Genomic DNA, 26,112 nt, shown 5'->3' on the forward strand with positions numbered 1-26,112 from the left:
CAGGGAGTGCCACACCGTGTGCCAGTGCCGTGCGTGAAGAAGAGAAAGAAAACTCAGGGAAAATAATCAGGGCGAAAATGGAGGAAGGTGTTGGGTGCTAGTGGACTGTAAAAACGAGTCTGTATTCTGTGTGTGTGTGAGGGTGTGGGGGAGGGGAAAGGAGGTGCCACACCACACTCTGTCCATCAGCTTAGGCGAGCTTCCCTCGTTTCGGGTGGAAAGAAAATTAAACGCGAATCGCACACTCGCGCTTGCCTAACCTCCCAAGGACTTGCTTTTTTCGGTACGAATTGGGCGGAAGTGCTACCCAGTGCTGGACTCAATCGATCAAAAATCGCAGCGGATTATAGCAAACAGCCAACGCACACACTTGGACTTTGATCATCATCGCTGCCACGGAACGAATAGAACGGTTGGCAGAGAAGAGGAGGGGCGAAGAATGGAGTTGAGTTGTGCAGAATGCAACCCCGAACGAAAAGATCTACTCTAGAAGGTGCACCAACCCCGCCGTGTACGTGTGGTTAAGGGCAACCGAGTCACAGCCACGCACACACACACAAACACACACTGGGTTAGAGCTCTATTCTCTATATTGAATCTCCCGCATCTCGAGCCAAAGGAAGCGAATTTACACACGCCTTTGTGTGTGTGTAGTTTTTCCCTTTCTTTTTGCCCTCGATTGTGTTTCGCTCGATTTCACGGCTGTGTGTCGTCGCATCTGTGGCGCTTCTTCCGCGACGTGCGTGTGACACGGTCGAGAGCGGTTTGGTGTGTGTGGGTGTACTACTGTACCAGCAGCAGCAGCAGCCCCGAGTGGAACCGTGATTTGTGTGTGGTGGTGTGTGAGTGAATTTGGTGTTTTTTTTTTTACTTTTTTCCCAAAAAACCGTCTGGAACACGGAGTTCAAGGCTGTGCGGGGAAAAAGGTGAACTTGCAAAAAATACAGTCCAAGTGAAAAACACACTGTCAAATAGCATATAGTAATACACACACACAGGCATACATGCACACAGCGTAGAGTAAAAAGCGGCGATTTGCGGAATGTTTTTTTTCTCTTATTTCTACAATCGCTTCGCTCGCACTCATAAAAAGATTGACAAACGACCAATGAAGATGATCAGTGTGTGCGTGTGTGTGTGTGTGCGTGTATGTATGTGTGGGGTGGATGAATTGGCCATTGCCTGCTGTTTCACTCCGCTTGCTGCGTTAAAGTAATGAATGGAGCTCGCGCATGGAAGATTTACTTTTACCCCCCAATTGTGTGTGTGTGCAAAGGAAAGAGAGAGAGAGAGAGAATGAGCTTGGAATCCTCGTACCTCCTGCTCTCTAGTACACACACACGCACCACTGTAACACTAGCAAAACTCTTTATTGAGTTAATTTCTAAATGTTTTTTTTTCTTTCGGTGAAACGTCACAATCGCACTTCATGCGTGACGCAGACGTGAGAGCGTACCAGCGGACTGTGGCATTGTGTAATCAAGAGCACACATACACGGGCACACGGACACACACATGCACATGCAGGCGAAATCAGTTTTCACTGGTGTGTCTCCTCTTCGACTGTGCCCCAGCCGTCGCTCGCTCGTTTCGTCCAGTGGAAGCGCGCTGATGGTGTGTATGGTGCCGCCTGTAAAACCCACTCGCGTATGACAGCAGCGTGAACTTTGCCAAATAGCCCTGTCACCCACAGAGGAAGAAGAAGAAGAAGAAGAAACCGCCCCCTTGCTGGAGGAAAAACTGTGGTGACTGTGTTATCACAACGCAACGCAACGCATTCCTTCTGCTCGCTCCAACCCATTGAAGAAGTCTCGGTCTCATGGGAAGGTACTTGGCTAGCACGAGAAAAGAAAGTTGTCACCGTCGCTGTGATCCGAAAACCGGATTTAAATTGTAGTCCATAAAGTCCAGCGAGGAGACACCAGCTCCCCTCGCAACGGGGTGGAAAAGATGGGGTTGAAATTCTGTACCACACCATCCACTGCGAACGTGTGTGTGTGTGTGTTTTGTCGCCACAAATTCAAACGATGGATATTGGATTCGAACCGCTCACATCACACTATTGCGCTCCTCGGGGGTTGCATTGTTGCGCCGCTAGAAGCAGTATTAGAGAGAGTTGTGAACTGTGCGTTGCTTGGACGTTTCCGCACAGTTTACTACGATAGTGCTGCTGCTGTCGAATCAATATAATACCACTCGACAGCTTTTGTCTGTGACATGGAATCTCTTTTTCCTCTGCCTTCCACTTTGACGAGAAGAGGAGGTCAATTTGTTGCAATCGAATTCCGCGTGTTCCTTTCGCTCCGATTTTTTCCAATTGGTTTCCAGTAGAGGAAAAAACACGGGTTTAAGATTGTCGTTGTGAAAGGAAAATCGCACTGCTGGTTGACTCAAGGTTGCGTAGTGATTGAGCGGGGACCACTTATTTCTGCGTTGGCGGTGCGAATTCGTATTTTTTCGCCTATTTTTCCACCCGTGCGCGTAGTGCGGGTTGCGTGGCAAGTGCGTGATTTTTTGGTCGGGAGAAGAGCGTGTGTTACGTCGACTTTCCTATATATGTGTGTGTCTGATTGTAGTGGTCAGGTCAGGTGGGCGAATATTGTAGAACGCAAAGAGAGAAAGAGAGAAAAAGACAGAAAAAGAGATGTCATAAGAAACACTCGAAACCCGCTGAACCATGGCAACGGGTGCTAATTGAAGATGGAAGGCCTATATACGCATTTTATATCAGTTTTCCATTAATTTATAGAACCAAAAAAACTCCCATCCAGTGATAAATTGCCTTCGATTCTAATTGTGTGTGTGTGTGTTTTTTTTTCTGTTTAGCTATCTTTGCAGGGCGTGAATTGTAAGACCATCATCGTTGTAGTGTGCTGAGTGGCGGAGTCGAGTGGTGTGCCCTCTCACACGCGGGGAGGAAACAATCGGAGGAACGTTTGTGCACAGTGTGTTTTCACGGCAGTAGGTGAATTTTCGCCCACAGGTGTGTCGCGCGGTGTGCGTTTGTGTATGTCCTGAAGGTGCACGTGGGGTATATCAGTGGAACACACACACAAAAAAGGCGAAAAAGGCTCGGTTTTTTCCACTCGCTGTAACAACACACAACCCATCCGAGTGAGCGGATCCGCCACTCACCCGAGCGAGAGCGAGAGTGAGAAGTGAAAGAACGCAGTTGTTCTCTCTTGTTCGTGCCGGTGCGTGCGTGCGTGCGTGTCAGTTCTGTGCGTGTCTCTGTGTCTATGTGTGTTCTAGGGTGTACGTGGTGTGCGCAATAGTGAGCAAGTGTGTTCGATCGTCCACTCGTGCGTGATTACGATACACATTGAAAGCTTTTGCTGGAGCAAGAAAAGAGTGTTTGTTTGTACGCGTTTAAAAGCCGGTTTAAAGTGTGCTTTTGTTTTAATGTGTTAATTGTGGTGATAATTTGTGTGTTCGTTCTTTTTTTTTATTCCTAAAAAGTTTCAAAAAGTAAAGCAAACCTCATCTCAACAACAACAACAACATACTTATTCCAACTACACATAAAACGTGCTGCAAAAGTTGTGTAAAAGTGCACAGTGAGTTGAAGCGATTTCGCGAAACACACGCTTCCCGTGCGTGTGACACAGCGCTTTTCCCATCCCACCCACAAACCACCCACCGTCGTCGTCGTATAGGTTCTTCTTTTCTTTGTTTCTCCGGCGAATGGTGGACATGTCATGAGAATTAATCGTATCGAAGATAGAATGGATGACAACAGTTCGCTCGGTCACCAGAACGGTGGCGGAAGTGCAGTTGGCCAGCTGGGCGGTATCGGCGGTGGTGCGGGCGGTGGCCAGGGCGGCGGAACCGGCGGGCTCGGTGACATGTCGGGCGGTGGTGGGGCCGGCAGCGGCCTAGTCGGCAAGGGCGGAGCGGGCGGCGGCGGCGGCGGCATGGTCGGGGCCGGCCAGTGCGACGATCAGAACAACAAAACGCCGACCCAGTACTCGATCCCGGGCATACTGCACTTCATCCAGCACGAGTGGGCCCGGTTCGAGCTGGAACGTTCGCAATGGGACGTGGATCGTGCGGAGCTGCAGGTAAGTGGTGTTTGATGAGGGGGAGAAGGGATAATATTTTTGAGGGAGAGAATTAAAGGGGAGATCTTGGTGGGGGAGTGGTGTTCAAACATTCAAACTAGCTTCATATGTGGGTTCTAGAACCGAATCAAAGCGGAACTGTCCTGTATCGCTGATGGATATTCAATTGGCAGAGTAGAGTGTTTTCCAAGTCACTTTCGAATGTAAACATCGTTTTTTTGAACCACGTGTAAGAAGTTATTCCACGTTACTCTTATATTTCATTTTCATCATAATAATTTTCAATTTCTTCAGCATGATTTTCAACACGACTCATACTGTATTGAGTTTGACAGTTATTTGTTATGTGTTGAAATGCATGTGTTGAATCACAAATATAATTGTGAAGCAAATATTCCATTTGACAGCTGTTGAAAAACATCTTTGAGTCGGTGAATAACAATGTTTACATTCGAAAGTAATTTGGAAACCCTGTATTCACCGCATGCAAAATGTTATTCCACATCGATCTGACGTTTCATTTCCATCATAATAAATGTTAATTTCTTCAGCATGATTTTCAACACTATTTAAGCTAGCTAGAGTTTGACAGTTCTTTGTTATGTGTTAAAAATCAAGTATTTAAAGTGAAATTTCATTTTGAAGCAAGTACACCATTTGACAGCTGTTGAAAAACATCCAGGATGCGGTGATTAACTATGTGCACTGTTGAAAGTGACTTGGAAAACCCTGTAACAATGTTTACATTTGAAAGTGACTTGAAGAACCCTGCTGGAATTGATACTTTCATCTATACTAACACTGAAATAGCATCTAAACCTACTGGTACGTTCACAAGCAGATGTTAATATCTACTTGAGGAATATAGCGTTTTTTTCTACAAAATACATGATCTTATTTAGTCTCTCCAAGGACGACCGCACTAACTAGTCGTATAGATACTGCTATGAAGAATTTGTTGGAATAGAGTGATACTTCAGAATTTCTGAAGTCCTTCAACTTTCCATGTCTGCTGTTATTCTAGTTAAGAGCTAATTCGTTAGCTAATTTTAGAAATGCACTATAAATAATCTTTATAAGGCATATATTTCTGACAAGTTTCCTAGCTCTTCGAAGAATTTCAAGCAGAAATTTTATGTTTAGATAGTAATAGTACATGATACATGATGATAGCCATGATTCTATGAATGAAATAATATATGAATTTGGTAGTCCATAAGCTTCAAATATTGTCCTTTAAGCTTTAAGCGTATGATAATAACGGATATGAGGTTCAGTAGATCACATTTCTTAACCTTGAAATTGCTTTGACTTATGGCATAAAATATATTTTTAGCTTCGATATGAGCTTCAGACGAAATTTCAGGATAGATTGGATTGAGAGTAGATGGTGAACTGACGTGAAAGAATTTAATTTTCAAAAGCAGAATTATCCGGAATGAATGTTTGCGGTTTTATTTGAATGTTTTGTAAATCAGACATTCTAGGACAACTTCTGATTTCATGGAACTAACTATTGAACTTAGCGCAATGGTTTTTTGGAGCTATAGATCCATGGGGGTATTCTTCGAACCTACGAACCATGTGAAATCAATCTTCTCTGGGTAGGAATGTACCGGGAAGTGTTAAAAAATAAGCTTGAACTCACATATATAAGCATCACAAAGTTGAACAGTGGATTTAATTATGTTCAGATGTTTATTAAAGTTAGCACTAGCAGAAATATAAATGTCCCTATGTCTTTCATAGTACACCTTCTGATGTAAAACCATCGACTGATAAGTCCCGAGAAAAGCTCCTACCAAAACTGGTCCATGCAATGGCGGTGTATGTGTGCGCGCGCGCACCTTAACGACGAGATGCTATGCTATGCTCCAACTCGACCGAGAACCGGCTCTTCGCCCATTCGCGCAACGAACGGTGTTTGGTCTCGAAGACACAGGAACCGCTACGGCTACACACGCACGCACCGTACGCAAATGGAGCGAAACCAGAGAAAGCCAGACGGAGGCCACCGTCGAAACCAAACCACAGACAGCATCGACTCTGGCGGCAGCATCGCCAGCAGTGTGGGATGATGCACAAGATATGGGGGGAACTGCCCGCGAACCTCCACTAGACAGGGAATTTTGTATGCTGCTGCAAGTAAAACATTTGGCCGTTTTTCCCCTTTCACACCTGCACCAAGTGTGGATGGATTGCGCACTGCGAGAGAGAGAGAATTATATTGTGTGTGCGCTTTGTGCAATCCTTGAAATGCATTTTTTTTTAAATTTAAAATACGAAAACCCAAGCTCGAAAGGGCAGAATTAATTCTTTCTTTCTCCGGAGGGAGTTCAAATTAAGGTTTCCATAACGGAAGTATGAACCCTCCAACTCCCTCGGATAGAAGAAAAAAGAAACGGATAGAAGGAATACTAGGTATTGGTGTCCGTTGCGGCTAGATATAGAACCCACCGCGTCGCGGCAACCGGATGCGTGCCAGCGTTAAGGCAAACTTCCGCTTGCGCTGCGTGTAGAATATTGCGCGTTGCCGGTGGCCTTTTTGCGCGCGTTCTTGTTTGTGAGCAGCACCACACGCGTGGCATGAAGTGTGTTGCAGTTGGAATAGGAAAACTTTCTATCAAACCGGTGCTGATGATGATGGTGCAATGTTGAATGTGATTTAATATTAATCGCTTGCTTGCATTGCACTCTGAGCGGCTGGGATGACTTTGCGTCTGGATTTTACAACTTTAAGCAGTCAGAAGAACTCAGATCTGGGGCCAAATCTGAGCGGAACTTTTAAAAAAAGGTTTAAGGTAAAAAATGAACGATTGAAGCTGTGCTGCAAAAGAGCACATTATGAATTTAATATTCAATTCCACAAAGGAAGCAAATTGGTTAGTAGAATCCACAAAATATTCCATCCCATACCAAAGCACGTATGTTAAAGGCATTAAAACTTATCATACATCTATAAAGCGCAATGTGTATTCATATGTTTACAATGCAATTACCATTTAAAGCTTTAAAAACACACACACAAAATGGGTTGAATTTTAAACATTTCGTTCTGGCCACTAATTTTTTACACTGCTTTTTTCTGCAATCATTTGCTCTTGATGTTGTTGTGTGCCTGTTGATCAACAGTTTAGAGCGGTAACACACCTGCCTAATGCCCACACGCCGCTACCACCCACCCAGCACCACCACCGAATGTTGTGTGCAGTGATTGTGAAGGTTCGGTTATGATTGGGAGGCATTTATTTATTCACTCAGCGCCCACGACCACTACCCCGAAACGGACATTGTGGTGGGACCGTTGGTAGGCTACCACCATAAACAGTGGAACAAGCGGCTGTGGCAGCATTAAGTGTGCATTTTAGATTTCCTTCTCGCAGGCAGTGTGCCTGTGGGCGGGAGTGAACCAAATGGGTGAAGAAAATAAAAGGAAAACAACTCAACAACTCCTGAACCATGACGCACACGACAGTGGTTTTTATCTGATTCTTTGGGGTCCTATTCCGTCCTGGGGACGAATTTACTTCGGTTGCATAAATGAGGCCTAGGTCTTGCCATGACGAGATGTTGATACCTTTAGTCCTATGGACCGATAATGCCACCGCACGAACGAAGCAGCGCGCCTTTCGTGTGTGATTGCCAATTTTAATTAGCACGCGCCGGCGGGACACGGGGCTAGTTTTTCCCCCTTGTGTGTTACATATGCTACGAGCAGCAGCAGCAGCCTTCCCGAAGCGACGGTCGGCGCCCTTGTTACTCTCACCTCCAAAAAGGTGATCTAAACCAGTGTTTAACTGATGCAAATTACCACCACTCAAAAGCAATCAGCTGAAGAGGATTTGGCTTTTGGCGGGCGGCCGCCGCTCCAGTCTTAGGCAATCGAATTGTGTAGGATCGATCGGCGAACAGAGTAGGAGGGGGGGGGGGGGCATGTTTGATGTGTAGGAATGGCTTTCCGTTCCGTTTGAATGGGTGCGAAATGCTGGTGTGGTGCTTATTTGTTTGCACTAACGAGCACACCTGACGACGAACCTCGGGGTGGTGTCTCGGGTTACATCGCAGTGCTTCTCCTCCTTCATCCTGTGCGCCCCTCTGGTTCAAGCCCTCCAGAGCTTCGAGAAACGTTGTTTGGTGTGGTTTTAGATTACGCGAAGGTGCTGTGTTCCAGCACACCGGTTGTGCGGGGTGGGGTGTACTATACCTAACAGCAAAACTAACATGCCCGATCGATAATCTTCGATAAGCTCTCACCCACCACGGCGCTCCCCCGTTCTTCATTTCGTGTTATCCACACACACACATGCACGGTTCGGTTCAGTTTGTTCTTTTGCCTTTGCACAGCACACTGCGTAATGCAACAAGCCGCCGCCATGTTACAGGTGTGGCCTCTTGGAGAGTCGCGTAAGCGCGCACCACTCTTGTCAATCTCGCAAGGTCATTCAAGGCTGTAGTAGATGTTGTTGTTGCGGCTGTTGTTGCTACTGATACGCGGCCACACGCCACCGACGCTTGTAAAGGGTTTTATTTTTAATTCTATTTGTTTGGATCAGTACTGCTGGGCTTGTGTGTGGCTGCAAGAGCCCTTTTTGCTTACTCACCCGCTTGTATGCGGGAGGGCACGTTATCTGTAAGCTTATCAGCGCGATTACCCGGTGACAACGACAATGACGGTCGTCACAGTCACGTAATGATGATCATACCGCATACCGCTCGGCCATTGTGTGTGTGTGCCATGTCTGTCCGATTGGCATAACTCTCCGTCCATCGTGAACGCAGCGCACGTCTGGAGCAAATGGCGCAGTTAGCTGTGGGGACGGACACAGTTTGCGATATCGCCCATAAACACGCTCGATTTACTGGTCATCGAGAAAGGGGTAATGTGTACAGTATCCTGTCATTTAAAAAGAAAAATACATAACAGGAAAAATAAAACAAATATGTAAGATCATTGGATTGGTAGTAAAGTATGAAAATTTGAATGAATAGTATCAGAAGTAATGTTTTGCAACTGCAAATGCAATCTTTAAACATAAAAATTGATGTTTTTGACATAAATTGACATAAAAATTCTCTGTACGAGAATCTGTTTCATTTTCAAGGATAAACTTCACAAGAATGGAAAGTTGTGCCTTAAAAGTATCTCAGAAGATCTTCAGAAGATAGGGTCTACAAGCTAGAAGTGCTAATTGTGCAATCTTTACCATGCAAGCATTAGGTCTAATATGTTCTGGATGTTGGCTTAAATGTCAGCAGTTATGATATCATCAAACTGCTGATAAGATTCTTCCAATTGGTCACAGACTTTTAGTTCGCAGATCTTTCATTTAGAATGTCCTAACACCTATAAGTATTCGAAGATCATTGATGCCTTGATAAACCAGATAAGCCATAAGCCATAAATTCGTTTCAAATTATCTCCACCGGGGAGAATAAGAACATTAGTTCTTCTTCTTCTTCTATTTGGCGTAACGTCCTACGCGAAAATGCCGGCCTATACAGGCTTTATTAAATCCTTCAGCCGGATATTAAATCCTTGCTACGGAGGGACGGTCCATTGTAGCCTTGATCGCACGACGTGTAAGTTATTGAGTAGTTCGAGTTGACGACTGTACCACGGGACCGCCTCTAAGAACATTAGTATATCTTTTAAATAAACTTCTAAGGGAAATAGTACATTAATAACATCCATTATTCTGAATTTGTTTTGTAATGAGTAAAAGTTTGGTGAAACATAACATCAATAGTGTGGTCATAGTCGGCAGGTTGTTTGAAAGTTGTCTAGGACATTGTTTTGTGACATCATTGTATCCCAACAATTGGGACCTTAACGCTAGTACCGCTTAAAACCAATGTTTCGTGAATATCTGTCCTATGATAATTGTATTTTTAAGAGCAACAATTTTGAAGTATCGGTTTAGAACTTGTTATCGGTTATCGGAAGTATCGGTTTAGCACATTTAGAACTTGTTTACTTAAGTTTAGAGCAAAGCCAAAAGTGAAAGTTAGACGGATGAATTATTGAAGTTTCTGATGTGATGCTTATTTTATACTAGGACTACTTTATGTTTGTTGTTTATACAAAGATTGATACATGCTAAGTATGGTTAAGTCGCAGACATCGACTATGTGTTATCACCACCTTGTTTGATGAAAGTTGTTAGCAGAATTTTCTCTTATTTGGCATGTAGACAATGTGATAAAACATGCCTCCCCAGGAAAACCAAGCTTTTGGTTTGAAATAGAAATAACGAGGTACTTCCATCAGATGCTCTATCAATTCTTGCTAAACAACATCTTAGTACTTGTGAGAAACATTGACCTTGACCTGCAAAAGCTACCTCCCGGGTTCGAGCAAAATAATTTCCTGCAAAGGCACCAGAGTGACTTCGCCTTCTCATCGCTATCACAATGCATTATTAAAGAATCCCCCTACGTATACAGTGCCGCCTAATGTCCTTTCAGCAGGAGATCTACTTACCCCCGATACACACGCTATTGATGAAATCCAATTAAAACGAAACTCTTTTCCGCAAAGAAGATGGTCAGGCAAGATCTGAATCTTTGGCGCGGCTCTGCTGCTGCTGGTGCCTCCCGCAAGTGGTGCGATCCTGTACCTTCTTCTTCGTTACATTAGGATACCAAAGAAGCTCCAGCTCTTAAGCGCACCAACTTCCCCACTGGGTCCTCTATTCCCAGCCTGATACAAATCAAGTTACGGTACACGCCACGCCCGGGGGGCGTCGTCGCTAGTTGCATCAGACCACACTTGCCCCGAATGCAGGCAGTATGTTCGGAAACGCTCAATGGTAAGAACATGCTTCACCGTTCACTGTAGTGTCCTCGGCAGTGTCCTGGTCCTATCTACATCGACCATTTCTCGGTCCCTTGGGTCGTGTTGGAGCTACTCTTGGGCGTACATGGGGGAGGGAATGGTGAGTGAGCAAGGTAGTAAAACACACACACAATATGCAATTTTCTTAGCATTAGTCTTGGTGTGTGTGGTATAATGGAGCAATGGTCCCTTCGCTAGACATGGACGTTGCTAAAACTCCTTAAAATAACTCATCTACTCGCTCACTCTTTCACGCTCATCCTCTCTCTACCTCTACAGTCGCTGGCTCATTCCGGTCATGAAGGTGACTGTTTTGAGTGAAAATCTCATTAGCGTGGTTGTGTGCTAATAACCCCAACGGTGTGTCACCTCATGCCCCCAGCAGCAGTACGCTATGCTGCGTCCTTCTTAGCCTTGCTGGCCTCGCGAAATAGATTGTTGTTTTGTTGTACTATTTTTTTTTTTTGCTAGTTTGCTATTCCTGATCACCTAAGAAGGAAACCTCGTTCTCTATCTCTCTCTTTCTCTCACTCTGTGATGCAATCGGCTGAACTGAAGCGGAAACAAAAGTGGTCTTCTTTTTTAATGCGAAAAGAACTACCAGATGGAGAAGGGGGAGGTGCTGTTTTAGTCGGGATTAAATGACCCGCATAACCCTTTTCTATGCTTGCGCCGGTTGGAGGGAAAAACGTGGCGTGTAGTACAAGGATTTGAAACGTGAGCAATTCTTTGTCGTGTTGATTTCTTCATTCCCCTATTTCTTCTGAGACTTATGGTTTATGCGCTGCTACCTACCACCAGCAAACAACGCTGGCAATGATTAAGGTTCGGAAGAGTCTTGGGTATAGCGCTTCTTCCTGATCCTTGTTCCAGTTTCTGTTTGTTGTAAAAAAAAACCGGACACGTCCACTCCCTTAAGCCCGGAAGTAACAATGACAACGATTGAACCATTTTTAACGTGCTTCTTCCACTATTTTACGACCCTTGGGGGGATGGATCACAGATAAAAGAGTGGGGTAAGACGTACGTAATACAAACGAGGTGTTACACCATAAAATCAACGATTTTTTTTTAGTTTCGTTTGATTGTAAAAACAGAATCTTTTGATGGCAAAATAACACCCCGCGAAAGCTTCGTTTCTGGGCCGCGGCTCAATGCTGTGTAGAGTAGTAGTACCAATCGATATGCTCGATAGCGCGCGACACAAACCACATTGACTGTGGATTTTCTTTCACAGAATCGCTACGGAAACTATTTTTCCTACGCTCTTAACAATAACAGCTAACAGCAACCAAACACAGCAGAATAAAAACTCGCTTATAATAGTATGTCAACGGAATAATCGAGTAGTCCCTCTAGCGCGAGCAGGTTTGCAAAGCTCGGTGGGAAACAGAGGGGAAAAGAACAGAAGACCGTGGCACATTTTACGTCGATGGAAACACATCCCCTTTCGCCAAGAAGAGGAGGAGTGAGGCATGGTGTTGGTGGAATCGATCGCATGTAAATGTAATATTTTCACGACTCATCGACCCGCGCCTGGTATAAACGGGTGTGTGTGTAGTATGGCAGTTAGTATGACGTTCGATGGCGCGTTTTTGTTCGTGTTTGTGGCAACGATGGTAGAATGGTGAAAGATTAGTTTTGTAGTGTTAGTGTCCAAGCCAATTGGAACGCAATGTTTTAAATAGTAAAAAGCTTTATTTTTATGTTAACTGTATTGATTTGCAAATTCTGTAAGTAATACCTCATTTTTTAAACACATTTCAATTAACGAAATTATATCTTGTTTATTGATGATGTACAGGTATTCTCCCGATATACGCTACTAATGCGGACCGGAGGCAATCTCGCGTGTAGAATTTTAGCTTATGTCCAATCTTGAGATTTACAGTCATATAACTAATTTTTGTTTAACTTTGTTTGAAGTGGTAGATTTTAGTCTCTAAATTCTTCTTCTTTGGCACACAAACTATCACCAAGCAGGTGATGGTCGCTTCAACTGTTTGAGTCTCACCTCTGATTGTGACAATATAGCTCGTGACGTTGACAAGAATGTGTCATGACTATGTCAGTGACATTTTGAAGCATTATAACAAAAGTCATGACAGAGTGACTGACCAAGTAATGGTCGCAAACATGTCTCCAAGCACACCAATCGAATTGAGTATCACACCTCTGATCATCACAATTGAGTACTAGTAAAGTGAGCTTGGCTTTCAGTGACTTATTGTTATCATAGCAGGATAGTCAGGCACGGTCTATTCGGGGCTTGAACCCATGGCGGGCATGTTGTTAAGTCGTTCGAGTCGACGACTGTACCACCAGACCGGCCCAGCCTCTAAATTAGTTCATGGTATTTTTGATGACCATAATTTGGTAAATAGGAGCTATACTTGGCAGAATTATCAACACCATTTGGTGTCTTGTAATTTTTGCCTATCAATTCGGTTTTATATAATGTCAAATAAAAAATACGTTTTAAGGCAGTTGCATAATTTGGAGCGTCTGTTTTCATGAGCTAAGTGGTTTTGTAACCCATCCACTTGTACTCTTCCATTTCTGTTATGTTATTAGGGTAAATTTACCTATAGTGGTGGTAGTACCAATAGTGGTGGTATTGCACTAAAATGCGGTTCATACGGCAAATTACAAGTAATTAAGTTATTTTCGTTAGTGTGAAATGTTCTTTAGCCTTTCACAAAGGGTTTAAAAGTTAAATGGGGCCATTCCGTTACTTAGTGACCGAAAAATCCATTATTTTGTGAAATGTGTCAACATTTTTCCAAAATCCTTAGGATTTCATAACGAAACTCATATTTCTGTTAACGTTCTAAATGACCACATAACCAATCAATTACTAGTTTTTCAACATAACTGTTATGAAATGTTATTGATTTACTAAAATTATTTGCCTTTTGACCATATTTATGCATTTTTAAGTGTTTTTTTACCATAGTGCCATTATAGGTACACAAAACAGGCATGTTCCTATAGTGGTTATAGTTATAATATCAATAAAAACAGGTCGTTTTCTGTTTATTCGAGGATATTTTCGACATGTCGTACTATTTTCACTAAAATAAGCAACAGAAACGAGTTTTATGTAGGTAATTTACCAAAAACAGGCCAAAATTCGCTTAAATGGCTGAATGAAAAATTGACTTCAAATCAAGCACACTCTTACGGGTGTAGGTTGACGACACTCATACTTTAGTCAATAGTTTCATCGATCAAATTTATACGTTTTTTTATGATCAAATTACGGAAGAAACCAATATTATGGCAGTAATCCTTGCTATTCATACGAAAACAGCTTCCAAACTAAGTTTCATTGATATTATACATCTTTTTTGATGCATCTTTGTTTACCACCACTATAGGAACACAATAAGACGACTATAGGAACCATACCACCATTATAGGTACAACGAAGCAGCCACAAAAAATTGTATTTTTTCGTAAATTTGATGTATTTCATGGTAAAAATGGTTGTGATTACGAAGATAAAACCTATTACAATTGCTGTGTGTTAAAATATTCAGAAAATGTCCCTGCTGACTTTTTTAATCCATTAAAACACATCGGTACCACCACAAATTGCACCACTATTGGTACATTTACCCTACGTTACGATTCGATCAAACACAATCAGTTTTCAATTTCGAATCCTCTGTATGTTAATGTACAATAAATATAAAATTGAATATACTATTGAACTGAAGCTTTCTAGGTGTAAAAATTGATATTATTTACCTTGAGCGATATTCCAGCAGTTAAAATCCATTGTACACGACCTATATACAATAATTTTGGCCTTGCCTTTGGTAACCTTGTATCAACTTAAGTACTTTGCCTTTGAAGTGTTTGTAAACTAGCATGTCAAATGTTATTGGATGATCCAGCTTCATAAGGAATATTGCGATCGCCGATTGTCTGCCACACGCAGAGTACATCAACGAGCGCATTATTTCGAACGCCTTTTCCAGATGATTCAACGCACCAACAGCTGTTAAATCGTTTTTGAAGATCTCTGAAGTAGGGCGTCATTTTTCAAACGTTACTCAGGAAGGCAAGAATAGACGAGCGAGCGCGAGAAATACACAATCCTTCATACAGCTGATGTCACTTTTTGTGCGATTTAAACATAAACGTTAAATAAACATCAGACAATCGCTACGGGATGATGATGCGCTTGTGGTTTCTCCATAATTATTGTGTCCGGATCCTTTGTTCTTCGCTAAACCAAATGTCAGTGGTGCAAGTAAACGATGGCGAAGATGTTTATGTACACACAGACTTTCATCTCTCCGGTGGTGCGTGTGCTGTGAAGCTTTTAGTTATAACCATATTGCTGAAAACCAAACTCCTTCGTGTCTCTTGCCACTCACATCCTGTTCATTACACCTGACTGAAATGCTCATACGAAGAGACACACACACCCTTTAATATTAGGATGCGTGTGCATGACCCAAAGTTACCACCGAAGGAGAGAGCGTGGAGTTTTTAAGGTTCGTTTCGCTCGCTTTACTCGTAATAACCTACGACTGTTTGTGTGTGTGCGTCCCACGACACCCCCCTGCCCCACTTCAAAGTGGCCATATCTCAGGCCACGTAAATACCTGGAGTTTTGTGTATATGGCAAGTGAAACGAACCAGGTGTGGTCTCCAATGTTTACAAGACAGCAGCTTCTTGGTGATGTTTGTACTACATTAACAAGATTCATCTTTTGTGCACCTATCTACCTACCTACCTACCAACCTGCCGGCAGAAGATGATGGTGCTCCTACCGAGCGTTGGGAAAATTGTTGGAAAATCTTACCTTCCCCACCAACCACTCAGTGCCTTCTTTCGGCGGTGGTGCTTCAAGACATTGTGATGGCTTTGTAGTGTGAAGTTGGTGGACTGTAAATCACTATAAAGCTATACAAATGTAGCATTTAACATGAACTTTGAAATTTAATAATTTGTGTTTTGAAAATGTCTGCTTGTTCTTCGACAAAAGGAGCTTGGTTACGTGTGATGGTTACGTGCTTGACGAATTTAATTGTGTATTATGCTATCTAGTTATAACTTTAAGTTCTTTTTGCTATAACTTGTCCATTTTTTCATGTAATTGATTCGTGTACATTTCAGTTGTAGTTGACAGATGCTGTAAAACAACTGCCAACTGTCATCCTGTGTATTTATATGAACTGGTTGCAAAGCATTTGTTGAAAATCATCTTGATGATCATACTGAACTACTTTTTTAGCACGAAAATTACACGTTTTTTTATTGATAAAAAATTGTTCCAGTTTAAAGAACTGATCCATCTCGGTAAATGAAACATTTTTTCTAGCTTAAAATAAGTCAATTTATTTTAAAAAAAGAATCAATTTATTTTTGAAGCCTTGCACACAAATTCTTTTATCCAATTACATCAAAACGGCTTCCTTAACCGCTCACAACTAATTGGTGCACAAATTTTCCACTATTCGTTACATCATTTGAGTAGATTAATTAAAACGGCAACGGTTGCGAGGAGCCGGCGCCGAGGACACAGACCGTCCCAGCTAGTAAAACGCGGGAGCAAAAATAGCACCGGAGATGAAGTGTCTCTGTAGTGTGTCTCGGCACCTAAACATCATAAATTTAGAACGTTGAACTGCTGCTGCTACTAGCGGGGTGGTGCATCCGTACGGACACACTTAAAAAGAAAAGGGTCCCGCCAGCAGTGTGTGTGTACGATCGTATTTCATTTTCGCTTCCCCATTTCTCTCTATATGGGCCGCATGGGGGGATGGTGTCTTTCCAACTGGGGTCTACCATCATCCATTCAACACACCTGCACGGGGACGTGGAGACTCTATTTGCGAACCAGCGAGATAGAGATAGCAATACCGTCCTTTTAAATGGATAATTCTGGGCAAAAGCTACACTTGTTGTTTGAGTTTAGGTTTCAGTTTGGGAGAAAAACGTTTCACAAGAGTGAGAGTGATAGGAGAAAGATAGAGAGATAGATGACATGTAACGCGCAGATCAATCATTCGCAGAATGTTATCCGACATTGTTGAGCCACACCATCGGTTGGCGTCTGTGTCTATCCTTCTGGTGTATCCTTACAGCTGTTGCCGCATACACCCAACAGTTGCTTCTCGTGAGGATGGTTTTCGCAATCCGTGGCGATACCTTGAGGGGATAAAGGAAATATTTGTGAACCCTTTTCGCAATGTTCGGTATGTGCGTTTACTTGCTTGCTGCCGTCGTGTGTGCACGGTCTGCTGCTGCTCCCTTTTGGTTGGTGCTTGGGTTCCGAGAAAAGATCAAAATAATTCACCAAATTCTTGCATTTGCACAATCATTTTGTTTTTCAGCCTCATTGTTGGGAACTTCAAATTCAATGTTCGCAATTATATTGTTCCCTTTTAACTTGATTTAAAGAGATATGATAGATTTGAGCAATAACAAGCGAATTCTTGGCAGAATCGATGGTGGTAGGCATCAACAATAACGTACAAAAGCGTTATGTTCGTGACTTTGTATAAATTAAATTCTGAAAAGGTGACGTGCACGCCTCTCTGTGGCCGTGACCTTTAACATTCGATTCTGATAATAAATGTTTCATATCGTTAACTTTGTCGTCCGGGAAGCGGTATCATTGGGATGGCGATACCTGAAGAGGGGGCTGCCCTTTGATAACTGGAAAAACGGGCTGTTTCCAGACAAGAATATCGGGGTGGTTTGATACCACAACGCGAATGGTAATGAAATGTTTACTTACGACGAGAAAAGAGAAGAAAAGAGGCACAAGGACACACAGAAATGGTTTAATATTTATTTTGCCGTATGAGAAAAAAGCTTTTGATAACAGGGCAATGTTGGTTTAAAAATTGGAGGCTTTCTATGTCTGATTTCTGGTAAGGACCAACTCAACAGGATTCTTGTCTGTTAGGAATTCAAGTTATTTGTTTTAATTTAATCAAACGTATATATTTTATTACTTTTTATTTAAAGAATTATTGCCGGTAAAATACAGTATAGTCATGTATTAATATAAAACAAATTTAAATTATTATTAAAAAAATATGAATTATTGCCGTTTTGTGTAATCCAGCCATTGATGGGCTCGTGCGCTCTTTCTGACAATTCAATGTACTTTATTATTTGTCATTCCGGCCATTTTAGCGGCGCGCCCAATCAATTTAATTAATAAACCGGCTTTACACAGGATGAAGCTAAACCGATTTACCTATTAAAGCTTCTTTGACCCAATAAAACAAAAGCGAAACGTAGCGATAAACCCCCACGCATCAAAACGTTCATGTAAAATGCTCTGATGCTTTGCCAGTTGCACCATTTAGCTTCCATTTACTGATAATTGTTGAGCAAATTGAGCATTAAAATTTGAGTTGCATGTGACATAATGTGCCGTTTCAATATGTTTTTCAACACACAACTGTATTTATTTATCAACATTCATCAACATCAACTCGATAATGAGTGGCTCGAGTCAGATTTAATTTTAACCTATGTATGTTAGTAGACAGAGAAGTCTATGCCCAGTTAGTAGACAGAGGTTATTAAATCATTTCCACCTTTCGGGGCGCAGTGATGTTTGTTATGCTTCCGACAGCGCTCTTTACACCTTCGCAAATTCCTACTCATATACTGTTTTTGAAAAAAACATTAAGTTTGTGAGAAGAGAGCGTAGCACTGTCTGAACGCACGGCAGAAAAAGGAGAGAGAGCAGTAAAATTATTTATTTTTATATTTAGTCTTCCGGGAGAATTCAACCCGCCCCAAACGCGGCTGCCTACTTCTTCAACGGGAAAGAATGAAGATGGTCGTTGCATACAAAACCATCGTCGCGTACAAGCGGGCGCGCACACACTCTCTTCAGACGTTCTCTCGATCCACTGTGTCCTGTGTCTAAAATTATAAAACCCACACTCAATATCCAATCCCCACCGTGTGTCCCTTTCTCTTCTGACACACAACACACAAACCATGTACTGCAACACAATTTTCAGCTCCCTGTGCTGGTAAGGGAATCTTTCTCTTCGAGGGGGCACACGTTCTAGATGCGGAAATGGGAGTTTTATCTTCTTGTTTCATGTCTTGTTTTCAACCTCGGCACACATGTGTGTGTGTATGTGTTTGTGTAGGTGGTTGATGAGTTACATCCTTTTCGTCTCTCTGGTCGTATTTTTGCATCGCTATTTGTTTGGTGCATTGCAATGTGCAACCACCAACCAACCAAACACCCCCCTCAAAAGGAAACGAGAGGGGAGCGCACGGGAAGGTGTTATTACGAGGGTGCAGAAACACGCTCCCCATCACAAGTTCAGCATCTTTTTTCAATATCATGGTCATGACCCAGCACCGGCAACAACAGACCGGCGATGACACGGCCCGAGCGAGAGCGAAAGAGAGAGAGTGAGGTTTGAAATTTTGTAACTGAATCACTATCCACGCCTTTACCCCATGGATAATGTCATCGTTTTTTGGACGACTTGGTTGAAGTGTGTGATGGACAGAAAACTAGACAGTCATCGCCATGTTTGGGGTGCGCGAGGGCCTTCGAGGAGGGGCCTTAACATCATAAATTAAATGATGGGCTGCACGGTGTTGACAGGACGCGGATTCAACGATGGACGCTGCCGTGATTACCGTGGGATACGGTACGATAAGAGAAAATTAGCTATTTGGAGGTTGGTCGTAGTGGTGGTGGTGTCTGCTGGCGCGCTGTAAAACGTTCACTTTTGATGGCAGGAAAGTATGCAAATTTGTAAGAAGAGAAGTTGCGATTTTTGCACGCCCGGACGCGCTTTGATAACGAGTTTTAGTGGACTGATTTAATATTTATGGCACGTGTAGTCAATTATGGAGGTTTGTAAAAGATCGTCGAGACGGTGAAATTGATTCTTGTTGCTCGTTTTTTTAGTGTCGCTAACGTTAAATAAGCTTTGGGTTTACTTTAAGGGCCATGTCATCATTTTTTCAGTTAAATCTGAGGGGAATAATGATATGTGCTGATAAAGAAACCGTTATGCAAAAGAAAATTATACACGTAATGTGATCAACCAAACAATTTGGCTCGATTGATGGCTTGTAAATTCAATCGTTGGGTGCTGTTTTTTTTTCTTCTTCCTAATGCTCATTGTTCCCTCAATCTATCAATCAATCGGCGAAAGAGAAATCGTAATATTCATATCGGTGTCGGCGGCAACCAATAGAGAGACAATCAAAGACCGAACCCCCGGCAGTGGTAGCGCTCATCGCATAGATCGAATCTTTTCTTCGCTTCACCGTTCGAGCATCTACACCCGATTATTAGCTAACCTCGGCGAACTGCAATCAACTGCCATACTTGGCCGCCTTCTCTCCCCCTCCCTAATCATTAGATATCGATCTTTGCAATGAAAATGAATTTCTCGGTTTAGGGGGGGATGTTTGGAAGTTTTACTTTCGAGCGCCCGGAGGAGAAAAGTTCGATGAACGCGCAATGATACACGTTGCGCACTTGTTCTTGCTTGCGTACTCACCGAACTCGCCTTTCTCCCCTCTTTGGGGAGGGGTTTATGAAAGAGCGACAGATGAAGAAGGGGAATGATCGACCGGAAAGGGAACATACAGAAAGACAAGAAAAGATTAGCACAAACGCAAATGCGTGTCCCGCCGTCGTCCTCAGGTCGCTCATCTCCCTTATTTTTAACGGGGCGTATAGTAGAGCGCAACATCTATCATCACATTGCAATGAGGGTGGTATTTCGAAGCCGTTTGCTTTTGCCGCCTTTCCTGTCGCACAGAGAAAGTATCGACGGAAATAAGCATAACACTTTTATGACTGGCGGCGCGGGTTGGTTATTAGAATTTCGCTGGAATTGTAGGAGAGTTTGCTGAACTTGATACTTCCCTGTTTTCGTCTATCTATTTTCATATCAAGGAAATGGAATGGGTAGGGGAGGGAAATGAGAAGAGGAATGGTTAGAAGTGCGCAATTTTATGCATCAAAATCTGAAGAGACACATTATGATTTTGTTGACACATTTTGCATCCCCAGTTGACAATTTACGAAGATTTGGGGAACGATTTTCTTCTGATGAGTGCCTCATAAGCAAAGGAATAGTGGGTGGATGGTGGATTTTTGTTCACTAGTTAATATCTCCCGCTTATAGAAGCACCTCTTCACCTTGAGATGTACGTCAGAAAAAAATGGCTCCCAAAGTTCTTCCTATTTAGGAACTAATGCCAAAACATTGATTGCCGCCATCATGGTTCTGAACTGATCATGACTCCATACTGATCTTGGCTGTAATGCTGAACTCATGCTCGACTTCCGAACTAATCTTGAACCAGTAGAGAGGCACTAGAACTGATACAAAACCCACATCGAACTTGGAACTGGTCCTGGAAATGAAACTGATCCCGAATCCAAATACAGGCCCTGAAGTTGATATAGAAACTATACCGAAATGGAAACTGATCCCAACCCCTAAAAAGGCCCTGGAATTGATTACGAACCTATATCGGGCTTGGAACAGATCCTGAATCTATATTGTTCCTGGAACCAATCCGTAATCCCATACCGGTCCTAAAATTGAATTTGAAGCATGAGTGGAATTGATTCCTAACCGCTCCTGGAACTCGAAGTTTCCTTTTTATTCCTTCCGGACTCTTCTATTTTGCCTACTCAGGGTCTTACTAAGAAGATCTTGTCAGTTTGTCCCCTCATAGTCTAATGGGTAGTGTGCGAATGCGAAATTGAGATGACTTAACATTCCAAAGGAACGGAAGAAGAATCAACAAAACAGTTTGAATTCCACCATCTTTGACCGTCTTTTGTCTGGGCTTTATTTGCGAACAAAACAATCTAAAAGAAGTCAATGTGCAGAAAGAAATGAAACAAGGGAGTGACCAAAACTTGATGGAATCGGTTTCATCATGCTCCGCATAAGTCTTTTGTGGACATAGCTAGTAGATATCTATGATAGATTGGTGTGTACCTCAAATAGATATTCAAAGTTCTTGGGCGTATTGGGGGCTATATCATAACGCGAATTAAACCTATCAAGGTCATGCTGTCTTGTCGTACGCTTAAACGATTGCATCACAGGACCATGGAACCTAAACTCTTCCACCCAACGAATCGAATCAGCTCCTGCTTAAAAGAATCTTCTCACTTGTAGAAGACACACGTTCACTTCACTCCACATCTCAAGAGCACAAACACAAATCTCCACGAAACTGTCAGCTCCAGTTCCGGTCCCATTTTGCTGACACTTTTGCCCTGGCACAACAATGCCGGCCAACTACTGACAGTGCACAGGTTTTGATTGCCGGCGGGGGGGAGGTGGTATGTGGCGCCGAAACAAAAGACAAAATCAAACGCAACACAACAACGCGCGCGCTCTTGGGAGGAAGGAAGCGCAAAACTACTACAAACCAGCTGTTGTTGTTGTTACGCTGGTGGGAGAGAGAGTGGCCGCTATCGCCAACGCATCCATCGCCAGCGAAAGTGTGTATGTTCAAATGGCAGATAGAGCAGGGAGAGGGGAGGGGTGGGGTAGTGGATAGGAGGACCACTTTCGCCTACCAACCCCATCTTCCGCGTGCTGACGGAAAATTCACTCCCCAAAGCACTTTCCAGATGGCAGATCGCGGTCAGCATATCGTTGCGTCGTGTTTGGGATGGGCAAAACCGTCCGAACCACCTACCCCACACAGCGAGGTTTGTTTGGTTTGTTGTGCTGTTGGCATTACGGTATTGTTTTCCGTGCAACAACTACTACTCTGCTGCGAGCTTTTGTTGTTGTTCATGTCGGAGTTGCTGTTGTGTTTTTTGTGTGTAAATCGTGTTTGGTCTATTTTCCTTGGGGCTGTGAGTGACGACGCACGACGTGCTGTGAAGGAAGGATCTACAACACTTGGAATATACTGTCTTCTGTACTTGCGTTGTATCCGTGCTGTTACGTGTCCTTCTGTTATACGCGTGTGTGTGTGTGTATCCTACGAAGCGGAAATGAAACGTTTGTTGTAAGACGTGGTGTACCTGCTCTGTAGCCCTTCATGTCCCACACGTAACATGGACGTAGTTGGTTGAATCAACAGTCATGAAGAGATATATAGCAACATTATATAGCAAATGAACACACAAAAATGTAACCAACCTTTAAGTGCTCACTCTGTGATGGTAGAGACACTTTAACAACCTTTGGAAGAAAATGGATTTTTCTCTATCAAAACAGCTTCTGTGTGCCTTCTGCCTTCTACCTAAACGTCCTCAGCGAGCGCATTTACCCCGCCCGAACACCTTATGCCCCCTTGCTCGGTGTATAATGGAACTGAAATTTAATTATCGTAATAAATAGATATACTGCCCATATTCTCGATTATGATGTCGTTGTGTGTGTGTTTGTGTGTATTTCGCAAAAAAGGAAGCAAAAAATCCCAACCACAAATGGGATTTAGCAGCAGGGCGGACACACACACCACACACATATCATCCATTTGCGGCCGCGGTGAGACAAAAATAGACACCAAAGTGGCCAAGGGACGGTGGCCGAGGGTCGGTGGTCCACCCCTGGAGTAGAGCTTCATTCGGTCCAGGACCGTTTATATGGCAGTGGACAGAAGCGCATACCAACCAAAGTGGCAAAAGGAAAATAGTTTCATCACATGACCGTATGCCCGATGGGTGGGGAGAGACACGTTTGCTCTGTTTACTCCTTTGGGTCTTTTTGTGTACGTTTTTTATAGCTTTGTGTGGTGCAAAATTGTTGTTATAAAAATAAAATGAATAATATGTCAGAGTACGCTAACACTGCTGTTCAGAACATCTATTTTATTGATAAAAGCTAAAACGTTTAGTATTAAATTAGTAGAAGAATGCTGCGCCTTTAATTATGAACGGTTACGGCTCATCTCTTGATAAGGCTTCATCTCAGCATTCAGCATGACATGATACGCTTTTTGTAGATCGTTTTGTAAAACATCTCGTCTTTCCCACGTATTGGAACCATTTGCTCTTTGCTTCTCACGCCATATAAAACATTTCAAGGTTCGTCTCTCTCTCTTGGAGCACAACAATTAGCTGTTTTTGAGCTGGAGTTGGAAGAAATCGCAACACAATAAGACAGCAAAAGACATCACTCCCTTTTGAATGTGTGTGCGCCCCCGGAGATACACAAAACACGATGACGATGGAGCTTGTCAGAAGCAAACGGGGTTGTTTTGCCTCATGTTAGAAGGCTTAAAGGTCGTTCAACCTGTGCGTGCGCCTGCCTTAATAATATTAGGGCAGAGGCACACAAGATTGCACGCGTGTGTATGTATCCACACATTATTATCAGTTTTTTTCTGTCTGAACAACGCTGATTACTTTCACTGGGTGGGTGGGTGGGTTTTTGAGAAAAGTTTTTCTTCCACACCAAAAGTAGCGTAACGGGCGTGAGAGCCCTTTTGCGCTCACTACGAGCAACGCTTCGCGCATTATTCTCACTGTGTTTGGTGGACTCTTTACATTCATTGGGGAATGCTTAACATATATAAGAACAAGTATCTAATAGTTCTTTTTTTCTTCTCTTTACCATCCTCCTCTCTTTAGGCAAAGATTGCTGTACTGGTGGGCGAACGCAAGGGTCAGGAATCCCTCAAATCCGACCTGATCCGGCGCATCAAGATGCTGGAGTACGCACTGAAGCAGGAGCGCGCCAAGTTTCATCGACTAAAGTACGGCGTCGACCCACCGATGAACGATATCAAACCGCCAACCGATGAGCCGGGCATTGGAACAGAAGTAGCTCCCGGTACGTTGTGTAAACGAACGCCCCCCTAGCACCCATTTCAACACGCGCAATTAATAATCCTTTTTTTGTGTCTTTCTGTGTTTGCAGATCCGGAGGTACCGTACAGTTCCGTGTCGAACATTACCTGGCGGCAGGGCCGGCTGCTGCTGCGCCAGTATTTGCAGGAGATTGGCTACACCGACACAATCCTGGACATACGCTCGAACCGGGTGCGGTCGCTGCTGGGGCTGAACAACAACAGCGAGCAGGAGGAGAATGTCAATCCGAACGTGAACGGCGGTACGGAATCGAACAAGCGTGCCAGCGAGTCGCAAGGTAAGGGTGGCGGTATGGCGTGCCACGCTTACGCCAAAAGGAATGATGAACACGGAAACTAATCGGTCTTTCCCCCTTTTTTGTAGGACGCCGAACTCCGGCCAAAAAACCATCCTCCGTCACGGAAGCGATGATACTCGACTCGGAGGCGGCGGTCATCGCGAACTTTGAGTTTCTGGCCCGGGAAGATGTGGAGATGTCGGACGACGACGACGTGTCGGACGAGATCGATGTGGTTGGGGACAGCGAGGACACGGACATGAAAACGACCAAACGGAAAGCCAAAGGAAGCACTTTGAATGACGGTGAGTAGCGTGAGAAGCTGAATATCGTATTTTTTTCTAGTTAAGTTTCTCTGGAAGACGTCGTCGTCGTCGTTCCCTCTGTGCCTTTCGACATTCGCAGGGCACAATCGTGCGCTGTGGATATTATTATCCTTTTTTTAATTTTTGGCTCCCCGTTCCCTAGAGTGTCTAGTGATAGTTGTACTAAATTTTATTCTCTTTAATCTTTTTCCCCATGGGACAACCTCTTCTGGTGGTAATGTTACCGTACGAACGATCGATATTTACGTTCGTTTTGGCGTACCTCTCTCTCTACTGCTTTGGCATTTGAACGCTTTTGACGCTTTGCCTACCGATGCGAATCTCAGATATGGATGCGGAGGCGGATGAAGTAATCAATGAGTTAAATCCATTAACAGAAGGTGAGGATGTTATTATGGCGCAGGACAAAGGTAGCATTAGCGAGGTGGACGTCGCCGGAGATGATCTTTATGGCGGTGAGTGAAGAGTCCGTTTCTTGCTGCGTATGGGAAGTGCTGAGCAAAAGTGATGCTTTATATACTACAGTCAACCTTCTCTACATGTGGTGCGGACGTTGTTTTGTTTTGTTTTTTTTTTATATCATCATGGCTTTACCTACAAAAAAAAAAATCAATTTTTATTCATTTGTGTTGTTCCGTTTCAAGTGTTTTGTTATATCATCGGTCACGCTTATGCTTTCTTTTCGATTTTTGGATCACATTCCTTTCATTTACGTGTGCTTCACCTGATCTTCCTGCTGTGTACAACAACCACCACAGAAGGCAATGGGCAATCAGCATTACTCATT

At 43.3% G+C, this 26,112-nt stretch overlaps 1 protein-coding gene across 5 annotated transcripts in view; it reads left to right on the forward strand.

Annotated features, from left to right (window-relative positions):
• The window catches only part of LOC120904914 (striatin-3), a 34,354-nt gene that overhangs the window by 564 nt on the left and 7,678 nt on the right, over nucleotides 1–26,112 (forward strand). The window contains exons 2-7 of one of the 5 annotated variants that reach the window (XM_040315393.1): nucleotides 2,827–2,848; nucleotides 3,460–4,061; nucleotides 24,483–24,684; nucleotides 24,772–24,999; nucleotides 25,086–25,304; nucleotides 25,652–25,780. In XM_040315393.1, coding sequence (XP_040171327.1) covers nucleotides 3,699–4,061; nucleotides 24,483–24,684; nucleotides 24,772–24,999; nucleotides 25,086–25,304; nucleotides 25,652–25,780 — 1,141 coding nt within the window. In that variant the 5' untranslated portion in view covers nucleotides 2,827–2,848; nucleotides 3,460–3,698. Of the gene's footprint in view, nucleotides 1–2,826; nucleotides 4,062–24,482; nucleotides 24,685–24,771; nucleotides 25,000–25,085; nucleotides 25,305–25,651; nucleotides 25,781–26,112 lie in introns of all 5 variants that reach the window. The other 4 variants (XM_040315395.1, XM_040315396.1, XM_040315394.1 and 1 more) reach the window with 4 other exon arrangements.

The sequence above is a fragment of the Anopheles arabiensis genome, chromosome 3 (genome assembly GCF_016920715.1).
Source record: "Anopheles arabiensis isolate DONGOLA chromosome 3, AaraD3, whole genome shotgun sequence".
NCBI lineage: Eukaryota > Metazoa > Arthropoda > Insecta > Diptera > Culicidae > Anopheles > Anopheles arabiensis.